This window comes from Salvia splendens, chromosome 11 (assembly GCF_004379255.2).
Source record: "Salvia splendens isolate huo1 chromosome 11, SspV2, whole genome shotgun sequence".
NCBI lineage: Eukaryota > Viridiplantae > Streptophyta > Magnoliopsida > Lamiales > Lamiaceae > Salvia > Salvia splendens.
In genome coordinates, this window is record NC_056042.1 from 31,757,690 (window position 1) to 31,767,585 (window position 9,896).

The 9,896-nt window shown below is 37.1% G+C and overlaps 1 protein-coding gene, 1 non-coding gene and 1 pseudogene across 2 annotated transcripts; 2 read left to right on the forward strand and 1 right to left on the reverse strand.

Annotated features, from left to right (window-relative positions):
- Nucleotides 1-1,692: 1,692 nt before the first annotated feature.
- Nucleotides 1,693-1,793, forward strand: LOC121756624. The gene has a single exon (XR_006041005.1). It is a non-coding gene; the product is annotated as a U6 spliceosomal RNA (small nuclear RNA).
- An 800-nt stretch (nt 1,794-2,593) lies between these two features.
- LOC121754807 lies at nt 2,594-4,591 on the forward strand. The gene is made up of 2 exons (XM_042150109.1): nt 2,594-3,671; nt 3,834-4,591. Exons 1-2 carry the CDS (start codon nt 2,594-2,596, stop codon nt 4,589-4,591), a joined length of 1,836 nt encoding a protein of 611 aa, XP_042006043.1.
- Nucleotides 4,592-7,449: 2,858 nt separating this feature from the next.
- LOC121754954 lies at nt 7,450-9,355 on the reverse strand (annotated as a pseudogene).
- Between the last annotated feature and the right edge of the window lie 541 nt (nt 9,356-9,896).

A 9,896-nucleotide genomic window follows, 5' to 3' on the forward strand; every position in this document is an offset into this window, starting at 1 on the left:
AGTCACAAGAGGCGAGCAAAAGTTCATAAACGAACGGTTTAAAGAATAAATAAGCAAACAAAAGTAACAACCTACCACCACTATCAAAAAAATATATAGAGTAAACAAATTCACATCAATTTGCACCAGAGCTTATACAAGAATATAGCTTGGTTTCCCTTTAAAAAGGGTTATCCAATTATTTAACAAGTCATCTAAAAACTAACAAGAGAGTAAATAGGGTTTGTGATAGAATAGTTATTTTAGGGGGTAAAATAAATGTATGAGCAATGAGGTAGATTTGGAGGGTATGGTTTTTGGACCTCAAATGTCACTTTTTGAAGACAGACAAAAGAAATGAGGGGAAATAGGGATGTTTCCCAAAACTGTGATACCTTTTTATTAATCTAATTCAAACAAGCCTGTCTGCTCTATCACATAGATTTGGAAGCATCTCTCTATACAGTTGTTCGACTTACCATGAAATATGTCTGTCTCTATATATTCATATATGTTATTAGATGTCACGTTGCTTTTGTATACCCCAATGTTCTACTACTTCACTTATGTAACCACAAAATAGTACAATGATGCACACTATATTGTTACACAATTTTAATAAAATTGTAAATAATGGAAATTGTGTAGATAAAAAATAGCAGTAGTAGGCAAATGGTGTCTAAACATATAACAAAGAAATAACTGTGTACTAATTTACGCGACACTCAACGATGACAAATTTTATAGAACGGAGCGAGCATTACTTTCTAAGTAGTACTACTTCTTTTGCTATTTCAAAAGTTATAAACACTTTCATTTAATCATTTTATTATATTCATAAAAATGAATTCTTCTCTAATTGTAAACACTAATATATTCTTTTTGCTATTTTTTCTATCATTGATAATACTATTTTATAAGATGTGACTCTTTCTTCGCTCACAGTATATCAATCATGTTTTATTAAAATTCGTGTCATACATATTAGAGCTAGTCTTTGAAAACATATGAGATGAATTGCATACATACATACCCTATCTTATGATTGCAGATGTAGCCAAAATTTTGAGCTTGGCAATGGACCATCAGTTTAAAGTGAATACGTCGAAGTCCACATAAATTTTTGCAGACTGTCTAATGAATTAAGACCAATTTCTAGAGAAAGTATTATACAATTTCTATTTCATAGTACTTACTAAAAAGTAAAAACCGTGACACACTGTAATTTCTGAAAATTGTAACTTAGGACTAGGATTAAAAAAAAGTACTACTATTGTTGTCAACTTCAACCTTTTTTCGGAACCAGTTTTTGTTCCAATATTATGTGTATAAATAAATATCTTGAGAAGCATAAAAACTCAAACACAAGTTTTGTTAATATACTCATTAGTTGGGCCTATGCCTATTCCCCAGAAGGCCGGATAGTGAGCCCCCTTTTATTTGAGCTGTCTACCAGATCTATTGAACAAAAATATTAGTGGCAAGGTATTTAATGTTTTGGTTGCAATATTAGTTATGACAAAATTAGTTACTAATGAGCCTTTTAAAAAACTCCTACTAATTAATCCATTGTCTACCGTTTAAGTAGAAATTCAATGGTTCGAACATATTGACATGGGTTATGTCCAATCAATCATAATTACAGAAAGAGATAAAAAAATGGAGCCAACTTGAATCAATCAAATTTAAGACTAATTAGTACAATTGATTAAGGTCCCTTCAGGGACATCCGATAAAATTGGAACGATACGTAAAATTGGCATGGCCCCTGCATAAGGATGACGCACATAAATCGAAAAAAAGTTAGTACAATTAAGTAAAATTTATACATATCTATAACATTTTAATATCTTATTTGCTATGTAACAATTGATTAGAGTGTACAATTTACATCAATGACATTTTAATATCTTTGGTATGGACTACACGATTCTATATGAACTAATATTCTGAAAATATTATACGTACTGATTTGTATGGTTAACGGTTATGCATAGGAGTTGACATAATACAATTTTTCTTACAAAACATAAAAAATAAAAAATTACTGTATGATCTATCAATTAGATTATGCTCCATAGGGTGTAATCCTAGTTGTGAAGTAGTCCATTCTATGATCATAGTCAAACATTCAGAATACATGCACCTAGATTAAGAATAGCATATAATTTTACAAAATAGATAGAAAGGTATACACTACAATAATGTTATCTTGAGCTATAACCAATGGAAATATTAATAATTTAATGTATATATTATGCCTGAGTCGGTTGAATGGAATCAAAACTGATAACTTGAATTAGAAAATGCTTGATTCTAAAGTTTTAGTGTTATATTAATAGTGTAATGAGGCTGGAAAGTGGTGATAATTCAGCTTGGTGATCAAGTGATGACACTCTGATTTTAGAAGCTATTGTTTGATTCAAGATTAACTAGTTAATGTAGTTGACTTGACAGCGAATCACATGCAATGCCTTTCCCAATAGTAGGAACACATTTGCACTCCACAACTCCTATAAATTTGGAGATTGGCTGCCTACAATAATCACTTACTCATTCAATCACAAATTAACACCAACATCACTAGATTTCAACTTATGATACAAAAAAAAATATGGGTAGAGAGTGTAATAGTGCAGTGTATGTGGTGGCGGCGTTGCTACTATTTGTAGCAATAGCCGAAGCTGATACTCCACCTGGAATAGCCAATAATCCAAGCCATGCAAGATGCTTGACCAAGAAGTACAAGCATTGCTATAATTTGGAGCATGTTTGCCCTAAATTTTGCCCTGATTCTTGCACCGTCGAATGTGTCTCTTGTAAGCCTATATGTGGTCCCGGATCTACTCCGCCACCTTCTGATGATGGAAAGGACGGTGACGAGTCCTCTCCACCATCCAAAGGAACTGGCGATGACGACAAGGGAAAGGGAGATGATGATGGTGGCAAAGGAAACTCCTCTCCTCCGTCCGGTGGAAAAGGAGATGATGATAATGAAGATGGCGGCAAGGGAAAGGGCGATGGCGATGGCGGAAAAGGAAAGGGAGATGATGATGCTAATGGCGGCAAAGGAAAGGGAGATGATGGAAAGACCCCTCCTAATCCTCCAACTCCATCAACACCCCCTTATTCTCCATCACCACCACCATCTTCTCCACCTCCCTCAACACCCACCACACCCCCGACTTCTCCATCACCACCTCCTTCAACACCCCCTTCTTCCCCAACTCCAACTCCATCACCATCACCACCACCACCGTCAGCTTCTCCACCTACAACTCCCTCCACACCCCCGACTTCTCCATCACCACCACCATCTTCTCCGCCTCCCTCAACACCCACCACACCCCCGACTTCTCCATCACCACCTCCTTCAACACCCCCTTATTCACCAACTCCATCACCACCACCTTCTTCTCCACCTCCAACTCCCACAACACCCACCACGCCCCCAACCTCTCCATCACCACCTCCTTCAACACCGCCTTCTTCCCCACCTCCACCTACCCCAACACCACCTTCTTCCCCCGCCTCGTCCCCATATTCCCCTCCCGAATCAGACGCCGCTAGTCTAAAGAGAAAAAGATGCAAGAACAGAAACTACCCTCAATGCTACGGTATAGAGCATGTATGCCCCTCATCTTGTCCTTCCACGTGCGAGGTCGACTGCGTCACATGCAAACCAGTCTGCCGTAAGTCCTCATGCAAACCCTATTAATAAGAATATTTTTTTAATTTTTTCAAGAAACTAGAGTTTCTCTGATTATTTACTAGTTCAGTCATTCTTTACACATTTTTTTTTATCATTTTACCATCACATGCTTCTCACACACATATAATATATGTATATACAGAATGTGACATGCCTGGAGCGGTGTGCCAAGACCCCCGCTTCATCGGCGGCGACGGCCTCACTTTCTACTTCCACGGCAAGAAGGACCGCGACTTCTGCCTCGTCACCGACCCCAACCTCCACATCAACGCCCATTTCATCGGAAAACGAAACCGCAACATGAAGAGAGACTTCACCTGGGTCCAATCCATCGCCATCCTCTTCGGCAACCACCACCTCCTCATCGCCGCGCAGAAGACCGCCACATGGGACGACTCCGTCGAACGCCTCTCCCTCTCCTTCGACGGCGAGCCAATCCCCATCTCCACTATCTGGAAGTCCGGGACAGCCACCATCGAAAGAGACAGCGACACCAACAGCGTCGTCGTCGAAGTTGAAGGCCTTTTCAAGATCTCAGCCAAAGTTGTTCCGATCACTCAGCAAGAATCAAGAATCCACAACTACGGGATCACAGAAGACGATTGTTTTGCTCATCTGGAACTGGGATTCAAGTTGTCTTCGTTGAATGCCAACGCGAATGGAGTGCTGGGGCAGACTTATAGACAGAATTATGTTAGCAGAGCGAAGATGGGAGTGGCGATGCCGGTGCTCGGAGGGGAGAGGGAGTTCGCCGTCTCCAACATCTTCGCCACGGACTGCGCTGTTTCACAGTTTCGCCGCGGGGAAATGCTGTCGGAATATGAGGAGGACGTGCTCGAGCTGCCGACCATGAAATGCGGCACTGGGATTGACGGAAGAGGAGTCGTGTGCAAGAGATGAGAGATCAAATTTGCACTCTCTTATTATGATTAATATAATACTAATAATAATACTATGTGTTTGGGAAGAAGACATAACACATAACAAGGCCATAATAACATGGTTATTCATAAGTTTATAATTTTTATGCAATAAGGTTTCAAGAATTTCTTGTAATTTGTTACATTGAGATATTAATTAATCTCTGGCCAATTACGGTTTCTTATTATTTCTACTTGTTTTATTTCCTCAACATTAGTACTATATGTTAGTACTATATTTACTGGTGTGATCCATTGCTAACTTTCTTAGGTTAATAACTCTGTTAATTCATCAATGTAGTAATATTAAATATTTCAACACGATGACATTGAAATATTAACATAACTTAGTTGATATTTTAATTCACTGTGTTGACATTGATATTTAAAATGTCAACACAAATTTGTATTGACTTTTTTAATACACTGCATTGATGAGTTTTAGGGTTTAGCAATTTAAGAAAAGTTGGCATTATAACGCACTTGATTATCATTAAATTATAATCACACAAGCTAATATTTTTGTGGATAAATAAATGCAATTAAAATATAACAATATAAAATAAAGGATACAAAAATACGAATACTATACTACTCCATATACGATTCAGCCTCCTCAATCCAAATTCTACTCCTGCCATCAAAGATAGAATTGGCTTAGACCTATTTTGTTTATTGAATGATTGAATCAAGAAAAACATATTCCTAGCTTTCACGGTAATCTGAGAAGAAGAGACACGAAGAAAAACTCATCTGTGATGAGCGGATCAGTAGAAAAACTATGTGAAATCATCACAAGTGAAGCACTGAAACATAGAGAACGAACTCTAAAATTTTGAGCTTCAAGTCTTACCGACAAGTTTGATGTCACATAAGGCCTCTGAAAAAGAATTTATGGAACACATTTCTTACAAGAACTATAGCATATGCAAATTCTAAGAAGGGCTGAGATTCCACTAATACAATTACCTGTCCGTATTTAGTGTTCTGAAGAGTACTCTTCTTACCCCCTTCGGAATATTCAAGGACTTCAGCTAAAACAAGGACGTGGCAATAGAAAGAATGTGAAGGAGTGTCAATATTCTATAGTGGCATGTAAAGAAGCATGGCAGGATACACATAGTAAGAATCCAGTTATGCAGCTCATACCAGTGATGTTTGTGTCTCTTGGAACATCTACAACCAATGCATCCCCTGTTCAAAAAAATAAACAAACTGAACTGGGATAAACATAAATATATCAAGGCATAAGTAACAGAACTCAAAAGAACAGATCATTCAACTGATAAATGACAGCTAATATTGATGCTGAAACTTATATATAACCAAGTGTTAACCTCTTTTCAATGAACTCCATCTATCTTAATAAGGTGGTTATGTGCTTGATCAAAGGGGACGAGATCATCGGAGGCGGCGGCAGTGCAGGGCGGAGGCGTTGGAGGTGGCGGCGGAGCAGTGTTAGCAGGAGGAGTTGGAAGCGGTTCCATGATGGAATTTGGGGAGAGTGAATAGGTGTTTGGAGAAGCATTTCAGCTTGTTTTTCAAAATATTTACGATTGGATAAACTAGTCAAACAAATTGACTTGTTAATTGAAATCTCAAACAAGAAAATATCTGGCATCGATTGATAGCTGTATACGAAATACGTATAAGATTTTACATCTTCACAAGTATCTCATTTCTTTCATTTTTTATTTTAGAAAATTTTCATCACTTTTTATATTTCCTCTCGTAGAGTATATAGTCTATAGAGATTCCCATGCATGCAGGAGCTGAATGAAACTTTTATTTGGTTGCAAATATTAAATGCGCCTGTATATAAAGTAGTGCTATTTGGTCATGGATGATTATGAATATTTGTTGTTTAGGTGCATGAAAATGGAAATAATGTCATACAAGTACGATATAAAATATACTACTCCCTTCGTCCCAACTAAGTTGAGTCGTATTCCTTTTTGAGAACGTCCCAACAAAATTGAATCATTTCCCTTTTTTAACAAAAAACAAAACATTCAGTCACTCTTACTTTATTTTATCATCTACTTTACTCTCTCTTTATCTCTCCTACTTTTTTCTCTTTCGTATTTTATTTTACTTTCATACTATTATTTATTCAACACAATTTCTTAATCTTCGTGCTCAAATGTTTTGTATCAACTTAGTTGGGATGAAGGGAGTACTAACTTAAATTTATAAATTAATTATATTGTGGCCGATTATTTTTATTTTTCAAAATACTATATACGCCATTTATGTTGAGTCATTTCTTTTCACCACATGCTCAAAACGAGATAGTAGTATTTAATGTTTTAAGTGAACTGATAATAAAATACATAAGTGATTAGAGTGGTGTGATCAATTGCTAACTTTCTTAAGTTGCTAACTTGCTATCAACGCAATGTATTAAAAATGTCAACACATAATTTTGTTGAACTTCAATATACTGAGTTAATATTATGTGTTGACATTTAATGTCACCGTGTTGACATTTTTAATACACTGCACTGATGAGTTAACAGAGTTAGCAACTTAAAAAGTTAGCAATATAACGCACCCCAAGTGATTAAATGTAAAAGTTATGATATTCATTTCTTTTTATTTAATTTTTTAAAAAATTAAAATAATATTTAGTGGTAGGAGGCGTAGAAGCATTTTAGCCGCGTACGCAAAACCAAAAATTTGATGAAAGTGTGTGCATACCTGTTTTGTATCAGGTGCCTATAAAGAGTACCGTAGAGACTACTACGCATAGAATCGCCTTTTGATCACTTTTAATGTGTTTATTTTGAACAATAACTGATATAAATAGAAATAATAACATAAGATAATTCACTACATTTACTGATAGATTAAACACACCTCACCAGTCACCACATATAATTATTGCTTAAACAATACAATATTTTACCAACATAATTTATTATCCAATGTAAATGCCTAAAAAGTAAATACCCTCCAGGGATGCTTTCCAATCTCATCCCTTCATCAGAACACATCTGATAGGTGATCCCTCAGCACCAACCAGTCTCAAAGGCAAGCAGTGCACAGTGTATAATCCAGCTTCAACATCATCAAGTTTCAGCCCTTCAACTAGGATGATTTCCTGAAAATTTTCATCACAATCAATTATTGTTGCACTTGGAGTTACATGCCCCAAAACTTTAATTTGTATGTACAAATCAGCTGATGATATCTAAATGTCTCTCTAGAAGCAGATATATCAGCAGAGAGCACTGTATTTGAAAGGCTCGACTTACCTTGCTTAAAAGAAAAACACGATGAGCAGCGGTCAGATAATCGGTGGCAGCAACGGACAAGTAATCGAGTCCTGCAATGGAGATGCATGACTCATCAAGTTCACAGACAACAAGTGGAGAAATGCTCGAGTAGCACAGGAAATGGATATCTACGCTTTTATGTCTTACCCACAAGTTTGATGGCAGTGTTATCTACAAGCCACTGTGCTCCATCTCCTGTGAATCCCACGTAACTTGAATCGTATTCCTTTTTGTACATAAGGCGCCTGAAAAAAGAATCGCATATAAATCCCCAATCATAAAGTCTCAGATGCCGTAAAATGAAACCAATGAGCTGGTTTGAAACTAAAGCCAAATAAGAGCTTTGATATGATCAACAAGAAACGCAATAAAGTGTAAGAACACTAGAGCAGCATCAGCACTAAACTAAGTTGCCCGATTACGTTAACATTACCTATCCGTATTTAGCGTTCTGAAAAGTACTCTTCTCACACCCTTGGGAATGTTCAAGGACTTCATAACTTCAGCTGAATCAGACAAAACCAAAGAGAGGAATAGCAGAACCAAAGAATTAGGAAACAAGTACATCTACTCAAATTGATCATCCATTCCAGCACATATACATTTAAATACCAAGAATTCAAGCTTAGCATACCAGTAATATTCTTGTCTCTGGGAACATCTACGAGCAACGCAGGACCTGCCCAGATGCGGAATTCATGCCATTACTAACCATTTCAAGCAGATACAGCAATCAAACCATCAAATGCAGCAAATCCAGATAATCCAGAAGTTCCTTAAAGCTCATTTAGCTAAAGCAACCTAACTTCACTTGAAATTAGAGCACAGAAATAAGGTGAACAGACCTCTTCAGTCAAACTGGAATTCCTAAATTGTTCATCTAAGAACAAGGAAATCAGATGGCAATATGATTATATGAGACCTTAAAATTCCAGATCCAATTAAGCACAAATTAGTAAACCGATTCGAGAGAAACTAATCTGCTAGTTGAGTTACTAAAAACAGAGATTATAACTACGCATAGTGGATTCAAAGTGATAACCTAATCAAATGTGCAGTGTAGAAATCCAATTCGAGGCGGAAATCAACGATTACAGAGAGCGAATTGATGAATGCTTACCATTGAGTACTCTGAGGTCAAGGGTATCAGCATCAAAGCCTTGTTCGAAGTAGTTCTCGTAGAAATGGCCAGGCGCGTCGACGTGAGTACCGGCAACTTGAGCTCGGAGAAATTGAAGTCGGAGCCGTTCTTCATGCTCCTGAGCAGCGTGAGGAACTTGCCGAGTCCGTTGGGGTAGATTCCCACGGGCGTGTTGGGAGTGAAGCTGTGAGTGATGTCGTGGATCACTCCGCCTTCGTAGTCGTCCCTCCGTACAGGAACGTCGTTTGAATTGGTTGACGAAGATGAAACAGCCAGAGTAAGGATGCAAATCACTAGAATCCTCATTTCTCTCATTTTTGCAGAAGACAACTTTGTGGTTGGGGAATGGAATAGCGTTTTTCTCTGTTTTATGAAGCAACAGACGGCCATGGCGGTGACTAACTGCGTCGCTATCAAATTAAATTACTGTATTATTTTAATGTGTTTGGTTTGAATTTTCATATGGCGAAGAACTATTGGCTGTTTTGGCGCACACAAAAAGACGACAATTTCAGTCTTTGTCGAAGTTATGTTGACTAATTTGATTCTGTTCGATTTGATTGATCGAATAGTTTAGATTAGAACGAATAATTATTAGTTTCAGTCCATTTTAGTAATAATCATGTAATCACTCGGTCTCAATTAAGCTAGGAAAAAATTTTGAATCCCCCATATTAACAAGGGTGATGCTAAATGGCCATAATGTGGCTGGCCATAAAATTAAAAAAATTAATAAAAAATAGCACATTAAATGCTAATTTACTTGAAATTAGTTCATCTTAAAAGTATCAATATTTTGAGACTAATATACCTTTTTGCACAAATAACAAACGAAATCATTAAAGTGCGATTTATGCCGTGGCAAC